This window comes from Aquarana catesbeiana, linkage group LG02 (assembly GCF_042186555.1).
Source record: "Aquarana catesbeiana isolate 2022-GZ linkage group LG02, ASM4218655v1, whole genome shotgun sequence".
NCBI lineage: Eukaryota > Metazoa > Chordata > Amphibia > Anura > Ranidae > Aquarana > Aquarana catesbeiana.
The window spans coordinates 81,621,520-81,640,577 of NC_133325.1; the positions used below are offsets into that span (position 1 = coordinate 81,621,520).

Below are 19,058 nucleotides of genomic sequence, written 5' to 3' on the forward strand. Positions count from 1 at the left end.
TCCATTCAGCCTGAGCACGACAAACACCGGTCACCCATTCATTCTGCCATCAACATTTTTTAACCCGTTGCTAATTGCGCTGTTGTTGTGGTATGAAAAATAGAACATATCATTTTGTTATTAAAGCTGGGAAGTAATTTCATGGTTGACTGGGAAAAGGCACATGAATAGCGCGAAGCCCCAGAATCTTCACTTGGGCAAGCACTTAATTAGAACCATCTGTCAACTGACAAGCGCCGATGTTATTTCTCTTACTATATTATGCTTTTTATATACACATCATAAGGGTATTTATTTTCCTGCGCCTCTCATGTTTAAAAACATAGCTGTTCTGACATAGGGTTCGCTGTCGTGGGAAAAAATTTACATTTACCACAGGTATTATGTATTCTGCCTCTAATTTTAAACTGACTGAAATAAGATTAAATTAATAAGCATTGCTGCTTGTTTGATTAAATAGTAGTTCTTGCTGACAGCATTGTGAAATATGAATTGAGTGTATTAAAAAGGAAAAAAAAAAATCCAAAATTGTTTCTCCTGGTCTCTTGCATTAAAAATCTATAGATCTGCATATCTCTAATGTTAAAATCTGTTTTCACTGAGCCACATATACAGGACTACAGTCTTTATTTTTTTCCATACAAGCCAGCAAATACAGTATATTTCCAGTCCCTGCTTGCACTTCGGTGTGTACAGCAGTTCTTTTATGGACTGTTATTTGGGCAGGCCATGTCTTTTGCCAACACAGTAGATATGATGCAAATTCTTTTTTTGATTACCATTAATTTGTGTTTTATATTATCCATTGCTGCCAAATTCAGGAGGTTTTTCGCAGTTTTTCTGGATAGGACTGTAACTTTTTTTTCACATAGTTCTGTCCCGTACAGTCCCTCTCCCATGCTCCTGTGTGTGTGTGGGCCTGACTGCAGTAGAAGGCATTGGTTGAACCATAGAACATGGTGGTTTTCATTGTCAGTGTGCAGGAAAATATAAGTTGCCATCAAATATATTCTCTGCTGAACATCCACTGAAAGATTTACCTATTCATCCCCAATGCCACATACACACGGGCAGACTTTTCGACCGGACTGGTCCGACAGACTTTCCAGCGGATTTTCGACGGACTTTCTAACGAACTGACTTGCCTACACACGATCATACCAAAGTCCGACGGATTCGTACGTGATGGCGTAGACCGGACTAAAATAAGGAAGTTGATAGCCAGTAGCCAATAGCTGCCCTAGCGTCAGTTTTTGTCCGTCGGACTAGCATACAGACGAGTGGATTTCTGGGTCCGGCGGAGTTACGACTTTGAACAGATGGAACAGATTTGAAGCCTGTTCCAAATCTAAAGTCCGTCAGATTTGCGACTGGAAAAGTCCGCTGAAGGTCCGGTGAAGCCCACACACGATCTGATTGTCCGCCGGATTTGGTCCGTCGGCGTCCGTCATACCAGTCCGGTCGAAAGATCCGACCGTGTATACGCCCCATAAGGACTCATTTACACCTATGATCTTTATAACACACACATGCTGGTGTGAGATGGGAAGGGGCAATTCAATGCCTTGTTACAAGACATTGCACTGTTTACCTTCTTTTCCCTTGTTTTACAACTGTATTGAAATTACACAAAATATTCAACTTTATGCACCACATTTCATGGTGTGGTGTACTACGTCACAACTTGCTGTGCTGCATAAAAAATGCATTCTGCCCTACTTTTTTCAGCACCCACCAACCCAGTGCATTTCTGTAAACTGAAACAATAGGACAAAACGCAAATTGCCTTAACTATGCGTTGGGAGCGAATTGGGAAACACTTCTCAAGGCAATCCAATGCATATGGGGTGAATGGGTCATTGTTATCAAAGTGTTAATCAAACCACAGCCAGATATAGTGAATGCAGGGTCCTAGGTTTAGTAACACTTTAAGGCCAGCCAAAGACTAAGCAAATTTCTTTCCTGCAACCACCATTTCTTTCTTAATCTTATGTAAAATCCGGCAGGCTAGTTGTGGTTGATCAGTCAAACTTTGGTACATGCAGCCTGCCCTTACATGGTTCGAATCTCGGCTGGTTCCTGATGAACTGGCCAAGATTTGAACTGTCTATGGCTGGCTTAAAACCTGCTCCAGCAGATACATGTGGGGATGTAAGGGCACCTACCAACAGTTGCTGTTTTCTACTCTCAGTATTCGTAATGATCCCTAACAGCATAGTGTTCTCAACACAGCATCAGAAAATAAAAAGCTAGAGAGAGGGACCATAAGCAAGAGAAAGGCAAATTCTTGACACACACATACACTCTACCCCCCCTCTACTGAACCCTTAAATATGAATCTCTCCAGTTTGCAAAGCAAGACCCCAACATTCATATTAGGCTGTTGAAAATGACTCCGGAAGTAGCATGCCCTTTATCACTACTAATGGAACAGTTCAAGTTACACCAACATTTTTACTGCTTTCTGGTTTTCCTTAGGGAAGATTTCACCTTATCTCCTGCCCAGGTGACAAGACACAGGCAAAGAGTGTAATTCTGTAATAGGCACATAAAAAGCAATTAAAACACTTTTCTTAATTGCTGCTTGTGTCCCAACTGGAGATTTCTCCTTGTTTTACAACCTATTGACAACTGTGTCCCCGGGACAGGAAAATAGGACAATTCTCTATAAAACTTGGACAGAAACTCTAACAGAGGCTAGAATTATATTTTATCTCATTAAATTGTATGTAAAACTTTTCTTTTCATTTTGAAAAGAGAAGAAAAGAGTCAAAATCTCTGTTAGGTTATTTGTTGCCCTCTGTGTCTTGTTAGGTGGATTTTCCTTTACTTCCTGTCTCAAGCACCACAAAGTATGGGGAATTCCCCTATTTTACAGTTGTCACCACAACAGGTACCCACTTGGCAAATGTATCCTTTGCCTCCTGTTCTGGTGCAAATTCTAAAATTTTGGATTTCACCTCACTTTCTGCTTTGATTACAATGATCACCAGGACAAATAGAGGGGACACTGACAGTATTGAAAATAATACATTCAATAATATAAAATAGTCAGTACATACACTCTAATATCCAACAAAGGGTTAATACATGTCTGGCACACATTAATCCCTATTTAGGGCTGTGTGCTTATTCCTGCCATGACTAGTATAGATTACATTCTAGGAGGGAAATCTTTGTATATCACAACAGGTTACAATACATAAGCATATGAAATCAGATCATAGTCCACTAGTGTAGATCAGAATACCAAAGAATTACTGATTCGCTTGATGAAAACTCGACCGCAGCCTTGACGTTCTGGTGGCTGGAATTTCAGTCTACACCATGTCAGCTCATTACATTTTTCTGGGATATTTTCAAGGCTTTTTTTAGATGGAATATTATCTCCTATGTAAATGCTGCCAAAATAAAAATTCATATGGAAAATGTTAAATCATGCTAAATCCCCCAAATTCATGTATACTAACTTTACGTTTGCACCAGATGTATACAATAGAACCCATATGGTTCATTCCAAAAAAAAAAAAAACGTGAGGGGTGGGGGATCAGATAATACCCCTATGATGAGTTTTTCAAACAAGGCAACAAAGCAGCCAACATTTTAGCTAACCTGACTAGTGTAAAAAAAAAAAAAAACAAGTCTAGAATTGGGCTAATTTCACACTACTGCATGTTTGGAATGTGTGCAAAATCGTACAGTGTCCCGACATGCAGAGAAACCTACTGCCCTTTAGCAGAAGGGTGGTGGTGCCATCAATTGGTAATGGCACCCCATGCATCTGCTAAAGCCTGCAATTTTGTGCACACCAAACCGCATAGTACTGTAGCACCATGCATTTTGGTGTGGCATGCTTTTTGGAAAAGGGTCAGGGACTTCCTTTTTTGCATTTCTTGCATGCAGCTCATTAAAATGAATGGGCTGCCCTACACGCGATGCATGGAAACTCTCCCATGCTCGGTCACACCTGTAGTTGTGAACCTAGCCTTAGAGGGCTGTGTGATAAATCAGGAAACATTCACTTAGACCTACACTTTACAAAATAATTGATAAGAATATGAATATCAAATAGGTGATAATCATATTCTTCAGAAAAAGCTATAGGGTTCTATAGTGCTTGCACACTTCCTTTATTAGGATGATAATACTGCTCCTCCATAGGTGTGAGTCTTGTCATTCTAGGACTGGAAGTGTGCTACTAGCAGGATCAGTACATAAAGAAAAAGAGGCAAAAAAAGGAAAGAAAATGCAGCCACTACATCTAAGGACTGTTAAATTAATATATTATATTTTTGTTCTTTGGTTTAAATACACAAGAATAAATGAAAACTTTCTTTCAAGTACATTTCTGAAAGGATATAATTCCAATTTGTGTGCATCTAATGCCTTTGTAAACCCAGATATTACCCTGTATAGAAGAAGTGACATCATCACTGTGTTGTTCATAGTCTGTAGCACAGCTGTGGGAGGGGCCCAGCAGGATCCACCTACTACAGGCTGTCTGCAAAAAAATTCAGGAGAGGGGCGACACAAGACTAGTCATCCTGCACATGGAAGGAGAGGGACACAGAGGAAAATTTTCAGACAGGATTACTGCACAGATCTGGAAAAAATTCACAAAGCACAAGATGGATGCCACACAGTTGCTTAGGGGTTAGCACTCCTGCCTTGCAGTACTATGGTCTTTGGGTACAAATGCCAACAAGAAGACTATCTGCATAAAGTCTGCAAGTTCTTCCTGTGCTTGTGTGGTTTTAATCTGGGTACTCAAGTTTCCTCCCACATTTCAAAGACATGCTAGTAGGATAATAGGTTCCTGTGTAAACTGGCCCTAGTATGTGTATGTATCTACCACTAGGGAGATTTTATTTTTTTTCCTTCTGGTGACACTCGTACAAGACATGGGCAATGCATATGTCACCAAGCCAGGAAGGCTCAGACAGCATTCAAGCATTGTTAGAATTTCTATGCTTTCACACTTTCTACTAAAAATGTGTTTTTGTGTCCCAGCTTTAGGCTTTTTCCCACTACTTCTGGCATGAAGTGAGGGTAAAACTTTCTACACTATCCAAAAGTTTTGTTTGAAGTTGGCTATTCAAATGTGAATGTGCTGACACATGTATTAAATATATATATATTTTTTAATAGAGTGTTGTTTGAATATAAAGCTTACTTGTTTTTATGTCTGTGCTCTGCCCAGGTGATATCGCAACTGAGGATTCTAAGCCGCTTGGTAACTGCAGGCTCCAAGTTTGATCGTGAATTGTGGTCTAATGAACTGTCTCCTGTCCTCAACCTGTGGAAGAAGCTCAACCAGGTGCAGTCATAATCATAAATATGCAATATATGTTCTGAAACCTTGTACAGTTTCTATTTTTCCTACAAACCTAGAAGAAGCAAGCCACCTAGATAATACATTAAGATTGCATGATCAGGCTCAGCTCCACTATTGAGATTACATGACCTAGCTCTACTCCACTATTGACATTACATGACCTGGCTCTACTCTCTACTATTGACATTACATGACCAGCTTCTGCTCCACTATTGAGATTATATGATCTGACTCTACTCCACTATTGATATTACATGACCTGGCTCTACTCCACTATTGACATTACATGACCTGGCTCTACTCCACTATTGACATTACATGACCTGGCTTTACTCCACTATTGACATTACATGACTTGGCTCTACTCCACTATTGACATTACATGACCTGGCTCTACTCCACTATTGACATAACATGACTAGGCTGTACTCCACTGCAGATTACTTCCTCTAATACAGGGGTAGGCAACCTCAGCCCTCCAGCTGTTTTGAAACTACAAGTCCCATGAGACATTGCAAGACCCTGACAATCACAGGCATGACTCCTAGAAGCAGAGACATGATGGGATTTGTAGTTTCACCACAGCTGGAGGGCCGAGGTTGCCTACCCCTGCTCTAATAGCATCACAAAATCTTCAAAGCTATAAAGTCCAAACCAATGGCCCGTACACACGTTCCAAATATCGTACGAAAACGGTTGTCCGAGGAAGGATCGTATGATTTTCGGATAGTGTGTACTCTACTTTCGACAGCCGATCACGACCGTTCATCCGATATTTTTCGATCGGGCATGCACGAAAATTTTCCTCGTAGGATTCCTGATAGTACGATTTTTGGTTAGTCAGTATAGTTGTCATCCGACAATACAATACAAATACATTACAACATATGACATCACTTCTAATTTTTTTTTCTTGTCAGTCGTACGAGAATTTTCGTGACTTTATCTACCTATTCAATTTCTACTTGCGATTATTAAGCGAAAACGGTCGTATGATCTGTCGTACGATATTTGGATCGTGTGTACGGGCCATAACTCACGTCTGTTTATAACGTGTCTTTATACATTCTTTTCTTAGTCTCTTCCTTTTCTTTCCTACATTTCTTCATTCTTATTTTCATCGTTATCATCTTCTTTTTTCTTTTTTTCTTCTATCCTTATTTTCTTTGTTCTGCCACATGTACAGTGGGGACAGAAAGTATTCAGACCCCCTTAAATGTTTCACTCTTTGTTATATTGCAGCCATTTGCTAAAATCATTTAAGTTCATTTTTTTTCCTCATTAATGTACACACAGCACCCCATATTGACAGAAAAACACAGAATTGTTGATATTTTTGCAGATTTAGGGCCTTTCACACTGGGACGGTTTGCAGGCACTATTGCGCTAATAATAGCGCCTGCAAACCGACCCGAAAGTGCCGCTGCTTTGTCTCCAGTGTGAAAGCCCCGAGGGCTTTCACACTGGAGCAGTGCGCTAGCAGGACGGTAAAAAAAGTCCTGCTAGCAGCATCTTCGGAGCGGTGAAGGAGCGGAGTGTATACCGCTCCTTCACCGCTCCTGCCCATTGAAATCAATGGGGCAGCGTGGCTATACCGTCGGCACAGCGCCTCTGCAGAGGCGCTTTGCGGTGGTTTTTAACCCTTTCTCGGCCGTTAGCGGGGGGTAAAACCGCCCCGCTAGCGGCCGAATACCGACGGTAAAACGTCGCTTACAATAGCGGCGCTTTACCGCCAACGCCTCCCCCGCCCCAGTGTGAAAGGGCCCTTATTAACCACTTCAGCCCCGGAAGGTTTTACCCCCTTCCTGACCAGAGCACTTTTTACAATTCGGCACTGCGTCGCTTTAACTGCTAATTGCGCGGTCATGCAATGCTGTACCCAAACTAAATTTGCGTCCTTTTCTTCCCACAAATAGAGCTTTCTTTTGATGGTATTTGATCACCTCTGCCGTTTTTATTTTTTGCGCTATACACAGAAAAAGACCGAAAATTTTGAAAAAAAATGATATTTTCTACTTTTTGTTCTAAAAAAAAATCCAATAAACTCAATTTTAGTCATACATTTAGGCCACATGTCTTTGGTAAAAAAAATGTCAATAAGTGTATATTTATTGGTTTACGCAAAAGTTATAGCGCCTACAAACTAGGGTACATTTTCTGGAATTTACACAGCCTTTAATTTATGACTGCCTATGTCGTTTCTTGAGGTGCTAAAATGGCAGGGCAGTACAAAACCCCCACAAATGACCCCATTTTGGAAAGTAGACACCCCAAGGAAATTGCTGAGAGGCATGTTGAGCCCATTGAATATTTATTTTTTTTGTCCCAAGTGATTGAATAATGACAAAAAAAAAAAAAAAAATTACAAAAAGTTGTCACTAAATGATATATTGCTCACACAGGCCATGGGCATATGTGGAATTGCACCACAAAATACATTTAGCTGCTTCTCCTGAGTACGGGGATACCACATGTGTGGGACTTTTTGGGAGCCTAGCCGCGTACGGGGCCCCGAAAACCAATCACTGCCTTCAGGATTTCTAAGGGCGTACATTTTTGATTTTACTCCTCACTACCTATCACAGTTTTGAAGGTCATAAAATGCCCAGATGGCATAAAAACCCCCCCAAATGACCCCATTTTGGAAAGTAGACACCCCAAGCTATTTGATTTGAGGCATGTTGAGTCCATGGAATGTTTTATATTTTGACACAAGTTGCGGGAAAGTGACACATTTTTTTTTTTTTTTTTTGCACAAAGTTGTCACTAAATGATATATTGCTCACACAGGCCATGGGCATATGTGGAATTGCACCCCAAAATACATTTAGCTACTTCTGAGTACGGGGATACCACATGTGTGGGACTTTTTGGGAGCCTAGCCGCGTACGGGGCCCCGAAAACCAATCACCGCCTTCAGGATTTCTAAGGGTGTAAATTTTTGATTTCACTCTTCACTGCCTATCACAGTTTCGGAGGCCATGGAATGCCCAGGTGGCACAAACCCCCCCCCAAATGACCCCATTTTGGAAAGTAGACACCCCAAGCTATTTGCTGAGAGGCATGGTGAGTATTTTGCAGCTCTCATTTGTTTTTGAAAATAAAGAAAGACGAGAAAAAACTTTTTTTTTTTTCTTTTTTCAATTTTCAAAACTTTGTGACAAAAAGTGAGGTCTGCAAAATACTCACTATACCTCTCATCAAATAGCTTGGAGTGTCTACTTTCCAAAATGGGGTCATTTGGGGGGGGGGTTTGCCACCTGGGCATTCCATGGCCTCAGAAACTGTGATAGGCAGTGAAGCGTGAAATCAAAAATTTACGGCCTTAGAAAGCCTGAAGGCGGTGCTTGGTTTTTGGGGTCCCGTACGCGGCTAGGCTCCCAAAAAGTCTCACACATGTGGTATCCCCGTACTCAGGAGAAGCAACAGAATGCATTTTGGGGTGTAATTTCACATATTCCCATGGCATGTTTGAGCAATATATCATTTAGTGACAACTTTGCGCAAAAAAAAATAAAAAATTGTCTCTTTCCCGCAACTTGTGTCACAATATAAAATATTCCATGGACTCGACATGCCTCTCAGCAAATAGCTTGGGGTGTCTACTTTCCAAAATGGGGTCATTTGGGGGGGTTTTGAACTGTCCTGGCATTTTATGCACAACATTTAGAAGCTTATGTCACACATCACCCACTCTTCTAACCACTTGAAGACAAAGCCCTTTCTGACACTTTTTGATTACATAAAAAAATAATTTTTTTTTGCAAGAAAATTACTTTGAACCCCCAAACATTATATATTTTTTTAAAGCAAATGCCCTACAGATTAAAATGGTGGATGTTTCATTTTTTTTTTTCACACAGTATTTGCGCAGCGATTTTTCAAACGCATTTTTTGGGGAAAAAACACACTTTTTTAAATTTTAATGCACTAAAACACACTATATTGCCCAAATGTTTGATGAAATAAAAAAGATGATCTTAGGCCGAGTACATGGATACCAAACATGATATGCTTTAAAATTGCGCACAAACGTGCAGTGGCGACAAACTAAATACATTTTTAAAAGCCTTTAAAAGCCATTACAGGTTACCACTTTAGATTTACAGAGGAGGTCTACTGCTAAAATTACTGCCCTCGATCTGACGTTCGCGGTGATACCTCACATGCATGGTGCAATTGCTGTTTACATTTGACGCCAGACCGACGCTTGCGTTCGCCTTAGCGCGAGAGCAGGGGGGACAGGGGTGCTTTTTTTTTTTTTTTTTTTTTTTCCTTTATTATTATTATTATTTTTTTTATCTTCTTTTAAAACTTTTCCTTTCATTTTTTTTTTTTTTTTTAAATCATTTTTATTGTTACCTCAGGGAATGTAAATATCCCCTATCATAGCAATAGGTAGTGACAGGTACTCTTTTTTGAAAAAATTGGGGTCTATTAGACCCTAGATTTCTCCTCTGCCCTCAAAGCATCTGACCACACCAAGATCGGTGTGATAAAATGCTTTCCCAATTTCCCAATGGCGCTGTTTACATCCGGCGAAATCTAAGTCATGAAATGCTCGTAGCTTCCGGTTTCTTAGGCCATAGAGATGATTGGAGCCACTCTGGTCTCTGATCAGCTCTATGGTCAGCTGGCTGAATCACCGGCTGCATTCTCAGGTTCCCTGTTGAGACAGGAGAGCCAGAGAAAAACACGGAAGACGTTGGGGGGGGGGGCATTCCCTCCCACTGCTTGTAAAAGCGGTCTAGAGGCTAATTACCCGCTAGGATTGCTTTTACATGAAAGCCGACCGCTGGCTGAAAAGAATGATACCAAGATGATACCTAAACCTGCAGGCATCATTCTGGTATAACCACTCAAAGTCGTGAATGGCGTACCTGAAGACAAAAAAGTGGTTAACAATAAAGCACAGTAAACGGTTAAGTATAAAAAATTGCATACCTGAAAAGCAAACATGATAAAACATAATAACAATAAAACATTGCAGAATAGAATACAGTAAAAAAGAGCAGAACAATAGAGAGAGAATAGAGAGAGAAAGAACAATAAAACGACAACTATTATTTTTTATTTTATATTTTTGTTTGTGTTTTTTTTTTTTTTTTTTTTTTACACTTTTTTTTGTAACTAACTTTTATAACTGTAACCGGTTCCAGGTTCGGGTCTCTCAAAATGCGATGGCATCTTGGGAGACCCTGTGAAAGTGTGCCTAGTCTGTGCAATGCTGTACCCTACGCTAATACTCAACTAATGAATGGTAGCGTTCAAAACATTCACCAATGCAAAGACCAGGATTGTCAGGACAGGAGAGACAATAATAGCGGGTGTCACGCCTATATCCGCGCTTGCTGCAGACACGACATCTTTTTTGGGGGGGTTCGTTGGGTAGGAGTACTCGGGAGGACATAAAAATGCCTCTCATGCAGCCGACTGCATTTGGTTGAGGATGTGAATGGGGGAAGTACGGGCGCTGCAGAAGCGGTGGGTTCCCAATTAGGATTGGCGAATGCAGCAGGAAGGGCATTATGGGCACGACGGGCCTGTGTTTGTCTTTTTGGTGGCAGCGGGACACTATTTGTGCTTGCCACCTCACCAGCTTGAACTGCACTTATGGGACTCGCCACGTCACCAAGTGTTACTGCAGTGCTGGTTTGACTACGACCGGGGTGTACTAGGCCGCTGGTGCTTGCCAGTTCACCAAAATGCTACAAAAAAAACTGTTAGCGATCGCAGGGATCAGGCCTGACTCTGCGAACGCTGCGGTTATGCGTTTAGTGTTTTGTAAGTGTCAGTGAACGATCGATACTGCACTTGGGTGGGCTGGGCCGGGTGGAGGGGCAAAACGCAGGTGCTAGCAGGTATCTGGGCTGATCCCGCTAACACTGCGTTTTTGGGAACCCTAAACTGCTGGGGACGCTAGTATAGATCTGATCGGATCAGATATTGATACGTACAGATACTATACCACTAAGGGAGGCGTATGCTGCGTGCGTGGGTGTTAGCGGTACTGGCGCTAATCTGACGCTGCCTGGGGCGACGCATATCACCGCCGGGCGATCAGGGGGCTAAACCTTTATTCGGTAATAAACGGCGGGTGCCCTGACACTATAAAAAATAAACGAACTAACCAGCATCACCCGTAACACTTATACGGTGATCAGTGTTGAAAGGGTTAACTAGGGGGCAATCAAGGGGTTAAAACATTTATTAGATAGTATATGGGGGTCCCTGACGCTATAAAACGCTGACGGCGAACCTAAATATTTACCTCCCTAACTAACGTCACCAGCGACACTAATACAGCGATCAGAAAAATGATTGCTTAGTGACACTGGTGACAGGGGGTGATCAATGGGTTAAAACTTTATTAGGGGGGGTTAGGGGGGTATCCTAGACCTAAAGGGGGCTACCACTCACTGCCCTAACACTGTAACTGTCACAAACTGACACCATGCAGTAATCAGAAAAAAAAAAAAAAATACTGCTGGTGTCAGTTTGTGACAGGGGGGGGGTGATTGGGGGGGGATCGGGGGGCGATCGGGGGGGGGGGGTCGGGGGTGTAAAGTATGCCTGGCATGTTCTACTGTGTTGTGTGTAGTGTTGTGCACTTACATGTCTTCTCTCCTCGGCACTGGAACGGAAACTGCCAAGCCGAGGAGAGATGACATCACATCCTCTGCCTGTGTGAAACTACACATAGGCAGGGGAGGATTCCGATTGGCTGGGAGTGATCGCGAGGGGGGGGCCACGATCGGATGGTCTCCCCCTCGCCTCCCAACGCTCCCAGTCAAATGCCGACCGCCGCTGGCACCGGGGGGGGTCCGATCGGACCCCCCGCCCGCGGGAGGCAGATCACGTACAGGTACGTGATTCTGCCTGCCCGTGCCATTCTGCCGACGTATATCTACATTAGGCGGTCGGCAAGTGGTTAAAAAAGAAAAACAAATATCACATGGTCCTAAGTATTCAGACCCTTTGCTCGGTATTTAGTAGAATCACCCATTTGATCTAATACAGCCATGAGTCTTTTTGGGAAAGATGCGAGAAGTTTTTCGCACCTGGATTTGGGGATCCTCTGCCATAACTCCTTGTAGAACCTCTCCAGTTCTGTCAGGTTGGATGGTAAACGTTGGTGGACAGCCATTTTTAGGTCTCTCCAGAGATGCTTAATTGGGTTTAGGGCTCTGGCTGGGCCTTTCAAGAACAGCCACTCCTTCGTTATTTTAGCTGTGTGCTTAGGGTCATTGTCTTGGAGGGTAAACCTTCGGCCCAGTCTGAGGTCCTGAGCACTCTGGAGAAGGTTTTCATCCAGGATATCCCTGTACGTTCATCTTTCCCTCTATTGCAACCAGTCGTTCTGTCCCTGTAGCTGAAAAACACCCCCACAGCATGATGCTGCCACCACCATGCTTCACTGTTGGGACTGTATTGGCAGGTGATGAGCAGTGCCTGGTTTTCTCCACACATACCGCTTAGAATTAAGGCCAAAAAGTTCTATCTTGGTCTCATCAGGCCAGAGAATCTTATTTCTCACCATCTTGGAGTCCTTCAGGTGTTTTTTAGCAAACTCCATGTTCGCTTTCATGTGTCTTGCACTGAGGAGAGTCTTCTGTCGGGCCACTCTGCCATAAGGCCCCGACTGGTGGGGGGCTGCAGTAAAGTAAGCCTAATTTTTTTGTATAATGTGAAAGATGATGTTACGCCACAAAAATTGTGAGAGAATTGTGATCTTTATTCTAAGCAAAAAAATTGTAATTCTCATTTTAGCCAGAATCATGCAGCTCTACTGTCTACTACTAGCTATACAATGACCTGGATAAATGGAAACTTTAACTCGACAGTGTAAAATCGGGTGAAGCTGTGCATAGTAGCCAATCAACCAATTTATTTGTCCTGGGTATTTTAAATGAGGCACAGCACATATGACCAATGAATAACTAGTTTCCAACATTGTTGTTTAATAAATTAATAAATATTGCATACAAAAAGAGGATAAAACGGTAACACGCCGATTTGTAATGAATCCATATTAATGCATTTCATACATACTTAAATATAGTGTGGACCATATACAATCCAACTGGCAATACATAATTAAAACAAAAATTGCATCCATAAACTCGATACTTTTCATGACTCTTTGTTCGCTCTTCAGGAGTAGATGCATGTATAGTATCTGTAAGATAAAACATCAGGCATGTAACGTACCTAATGGTATCTTGTTAATACATAAGATAATATAGGATAATGCCAACCTAAGAAGCTGCCAGAGGGGCTCTAATACCTATAAATCAGCTAAGAATAGATTAGACAATATTTCCAAATGGTGATTGCCATGGTAGTCTCCCCCAGGAGCTGTGGAAGTGTGACTCAGCGAGAACCCAAGGGGACAAACAAGAAGCAGATTCAACGTGGGTAGGCAATCCATGATGGCGCCCAAAGTAGTTGCTATAGAAAGAAGTTTAAGTATGCATATAGTGATAATTGAATAAGGAAATCAAAATTGGTAATAAGCAACAAAAACAATGTGCAATACTGGTTGCAATATAGCAGTGAATAGGGCAAACATTTAGTGAGTGTGTGAAAGGTGCAGAAAGCTGCACCTGGTGGTATAAGGAAGGGAAAGGCACCTAATGCCCGGTACATACGATTCGAAAATCAGACGACAGATCGTCCGACTTTTTCACTTACTAGTCGCAAGTAGAAAGTGAATAGGTTACTAAAGTCACGAAAAATGACAGAAAAAAAAATTCAGAAGTGATGTCATGTGTTGTAGTGTATTTGTATTGTATTTTCGGATGACAACTGTACTGACTAAACTAAAATCGTACAATCTGGTATCGTTCGAGGAAAATTTTTGTGCTTGTCCGATTGAATAATATCAGATGAACTGTCGTGATCGGCTCTTGAAAACGCTGTACTAACGTTCCGATTATCGTTTGATTGCGTCAGAAGCGTTATTTTTCGTCCGATTTTCGTATCATGTGTACTGGCCATAAGTCTCAGTCCACAAGTCTTCAGTCCACAGAAAAAGGAGTGTTCCAGTAAAATTAAATAAACCACCAAGTGCCCAAAGCCAAATATAAAGACAAAATATGAGCAGCCAAAGCATAAATCACCAAGAACTTTCATTATACTAGTAAATAAATATTGAAGTAAGAATAAGCTATAAACAAAATAAAAAGTGCAGTACTGGCTGCAATTAGGCAGTAATTAGAGAAAACACATGATGAGTTTGTGAAAGGTAGAAAAAACTGCACTTGGTAGTATGAAAAAGAAAAAAGGGGGAAAAAAAGTACCCAAGTCTGAGTCCAGTCTAAAGCCGGGTACACACGGCCCAAATGTTGGGAGACAACGGGCAGTTGAAAGAAAAAAAAAAGCTCCGACTTTTGGCCCGCTTTTATGTCAGTCTGTCCAATGCCATCTGGCTGGCTTCTGTCAGATGTGCATGCTGGAACACCAGCAGCCGACCTTCTCCCAATCAGCGCTCTCAGTCAATGGCAGAAAGTGCTGATCAAAGTGTTCTGGTGGGGGGGCTTCGTCCCCCTGTCAGAACACAACAGCTCAGCTGGGGGAGATCGCTGTACAAATATCGGACTGTTAGTACAATGGCTCCGACCGGAGCTGAAAGTTTTTTTTTTTCTTTTCAACCTGCGAGGTTGAATGAAAGAAAAAACTAATAGTGTGTGCTAAGCTTAAGGATAAAGTAATAGGGATAAATAGTAGCCAATCAGTTTCTAACTTCAGTTTGTTCAATTAAGCTTTGACAAAAAAAAACATAAAATGGAACCTGATTTTCTATATAGAGCTGCACCAGATTTTGCACTCTCTAGTTTTAGTAAATCCACCCCATAGTCTACCATTTGTTTATCTGTTCATTGCTTTATGATGTTGAAAAATTTTCTACTTCTTGATGAGATTTGTTTGTAACCAGTTGATATGTTATTTCATGGTGTCATGGTCAGGGTGTAAATAGGATTTCAGTATAAGGAAAATCACACCAGGAAGGATTGGGATTGTAAGATTACTTATTAAAAGGTGATTCTATCTATCTATCTATCTATCTATCTATCTATCTATCTATCTATCTATCTATCTATCTATCTATCTATCTATCTATCTATCACAAATGAAAATACTGTTGATGCAGAATTTTTAAAATGTTTACTCTTGACCATTGCCAAATGGAGAACAGCATTTTACAGCATCCCTTTATTTAAAACATTACTATTCAGTGAAGGAGCACGCTTTTGCTTTTGTAGTATATAGAGGATCTGCGCAACATCACAAGGGGCCATTCAATGTATTTATTTATTACATGTATTTGTATAGCACTTTGCATATATTGTATATTCACATCAGCCCTTGCCCTCAAGGAGTTTAAAATGAATATAAAATGAAATAGAACTGTAATACCGTGAAGTAATATGATTTACAGTAGCTTGTGAAGCTTTTTGCACTCTTTTATCTTTTAAAGGAAGGCAGTAATGTGTTTTTAGTAAATAAGAGATTAAAATCATCCTTGTAGCTTTTCAGACTATTGAGATAAACTCAGCACAGTCATTATGCATTACTGCAAAGCAGGCAACATAGTCTGAATATGTAATGAGCGGATATGTCTCTCCTCGTGTAAGTATAGAATTACAAACTATACCTAGAAAACGTGTGTGTGTGTGTGTGTATATGTGGGGGTGGGGCTCAATTTTTTTTTTGGGGGGGGGGGATTTTGTGTGCTTGGGTGTAACATAAATTTTTTACAATTAATAAAAACATCTTATATTTATTAACTTTTTTTTTGCCATCACATAGGGGACAAAAAGTCTTCTATGTGATGAACTCTTGGTGATAGATTCTATTTAATGAATACAGAAAAAAGAGGGAAGTTGGGACTTTAAATGAAGCAGTGGAATAGTGGAGGTGAATAACAATAAAAATTGTTTATTTGATGGCATAAGTCTAGAGACATAAAAGCGTAGTTCATTTCAATACATACAAGAAAACGTGCACAAAGGCTAAGCTTGGTAAATGGAAAAATACATGCATAACAACCCATGATCAAAGTGCTGGATGTATATAAAAATGGCGTGCACGTGCCAATGATAACATGCCCAGGTACCAGCATATGCATCCACATGGTGTATATGTGTCCAACCAAATGATATAAAAACATCCTAAAATATAATAGTAGTAAAAATATAATAGTAGTAAATAGATATCTATCGGTCCATATGGGGTGTAACTGTGGCATCGAGTAAAGCTCTACGCGTTTCATGGGTATTCCCACTCGTCAGGAGCAGATGCCATCCCATTTATTCAACTGCTTCCATCCCGATATATATATATATATATATATATATATATATATATATATATATTGTTCTCGACCGGCCCTGTTCCGGCTACCCCGCATTGCATTTTATGTCCAGGTTGGTGAGTGTTGTTGGTTTACCATCAACATACATATATAATAATTTTTGAAAGTTTTTCATCTCTAGAAGTATAGTTCTACAAATCTTTTTTATATTTATATTCCATAGGAATGTCTGACGCATCTGCTCTTGACGAGTGGGAATACCCGTGAAACGCGTAGAGCTTTACTCGATGCCACAGTTACACCCCATACGGACTAATAGATATCTGTTTACTACTATTATATTTTTACTACTATTATATTTTAGGATGTTTTTATATCATTTGGTTGGACACATATACACCATGTGGATGCATATGCTGGTACCTGGGCATGTTATCATTGGCACGTGCACGCCATTTTTATATACATCCAGCACTTTGATCATGGGTTGTTAGGCATGTATTTTTCCATTTACCAAGCTTAGCCTTTGTGCACGTTTTCTTGTATGTATTGAAATGAACTACGCTTTTATGTCTCTAGACTTATGCCATCAAATAAACAATTTTTATTGTTATTCACCTCCACTATTCCACTGCTTCATTTAAAGTCCCAACTTCCCTCTTTTTTCTGTATACAGTACCGGGATGGAGGCACCTTAGGGTGCTTCATTTAAAGTCCCAATTCCCCTTCTATATATATATGATTCTATTCAATGAGACATGCAGGGTAAAAAGACCCTGCATGTCTCCCCTGAATTGAATACAATGCACATCACACTGCATTACATTATTGTCTGGCCTTGATGGCCGAGGAAACTTTCTCGGGCACTCGGAAATGATGTCACACGTCACCTCCAGGTCAACAACTAGAAGGGGAGGAGAGCGGAGGTGTGTCTACTCTCCTCCCTCCCCCCACCCCCTCTACCCGGTGCTGTGCCGGTCCCGCAGAAGGGTAAGCGGAGCCCGGGATACATAGCGGGGCAGAGACGCACGGGGTGCAGAGAGCAATTTGGGTGGCAGCCCAGGCGTCAGGTCGAAACTTCTGGTCGCAGTGGCGATCTGGCGCCTGGGGTTTGTGAGGCCCTGTCGTAAATTGTGAGATCCTTAGGGACAGGGACTGATGTAAATGTACAATATGTAAAGCGCTGCCTAAACTGTTGGCAATATATAAGTACAAGAAATAAATAAAAGTTTTCTTTTTTAAACGAAAAAAAAAAAAAAAACTCGTCCCTCAAACGTAAGTGTGTACCGCCTTTGCTGTATCCTGAGAACTATAGTTCTGGCAGTTGTATTTTAAAGCAGGATCTTTAAGGGCTCTATGTACCAACTTTACTGTGATCATTATGATCTTCAACCTTATCTGCTGGCAGTGAGGAGATTTATTTAGAATATGGTGCAGCTCTGCATAGTAACCAATCAGCTTCTAGGTTTTATTGTCAAAGCTTAATTAAACAAACTAAAGTTAGAAGCTGATTGGTTACTATGCACAGTTGCACCAGACTTTGCACCTATTTTAGTAAATCTCCTTCTGACTGTCTACAATGTCTGGTCTGACATTCTTGTCCTCCTTAAAGCAACGCTGATGTAAAATTGGAATTGCACAAAAAGCTCTTACTGCAAAAAAAAAAAAGAAAGCGAGATAATCCCTTGAAGTGCATTCAGAAACCTAAACTTTGTGAGTGCCATTCTCCTGGTCCTCTGCTGCACTCACTTCTTTCTCCTGTCATCTGCCAAATCACTTCTGTGTCCTCTAATGACATAGAGGTCAGTGGCTGCCAAACAAGCTGCTGTACTTATACAGTGGGGCAAAAAAGTATTTAGTCAGCCACCAATTGTGCAAGTTCTCCCACTTAAAAAGATGAGAGAGGTCTGTAATTCTCATCATAGGTATACCTCAACTATGAGAGACAAAATATGGAAACAAATCCAGACAATCACATTGTCTGATTTTTAAAAGAATTTATTTGCAAATTATGGTGGAAAATAAGTATTTAGTCAATATCAAAAGTTCATCTCAATACTTTGTTATATATCCTTTGTTGGCAATGACAGAGGTCAAACGTTTTCTGTAAGTCTTCAGAATACTTTTTTGCCCCACTGTACTTCACACTGGAAAAAAATACCATTGAAGGTCCAGTTCACTTGTGGTTTGTTCACATTGTAGTCAGTCAAGCCCTGATGTAGGGGGCGCTCTTGGACCCCCAAAACACATTGTGGGTTGTACCCCTGACTTTAATGAAATAAAGTTGTATCTGGACCCCTCAGCAGTGGTGTGGCACTTCAATTTCAGTTCTTGTTACACTACAAGCTGAGGTTACTGTGGAGATCCTCTGGGGTGTAGAAGCTGCCTGCCCAGGAACCAGATCA

The 19,058-nt window shown here is 41.0% G+C and overlaps 1 protein-coding gene across 3 annotated transcripts in view; it reads left to right on the top strand.

The window, feature by feature from the left end:
- Nucleotides 1–19,058, top strand: part of DYNC2H1 (dynein cytoplasmic 2 heavy chain 1) — a 669,732-nt gene that overhangs the window by 524,974 nt on the left and 125,700 nt on the right. For all 3 annotated transcript variants that reach the window (XM_073613106.1, XM_073613107.1, XM_073613108.1), the window contains one exon: nucleotides 5,202–5,318. In XM_073613106.1, the coding sequence (XP_073469207.1) occupies nucleotides 5,202–5,318 (117 nt within the window). The remainder of the gene's footprint in view (nucleotides 1–5,201; nucleotides 5,319–19,058) is intronic.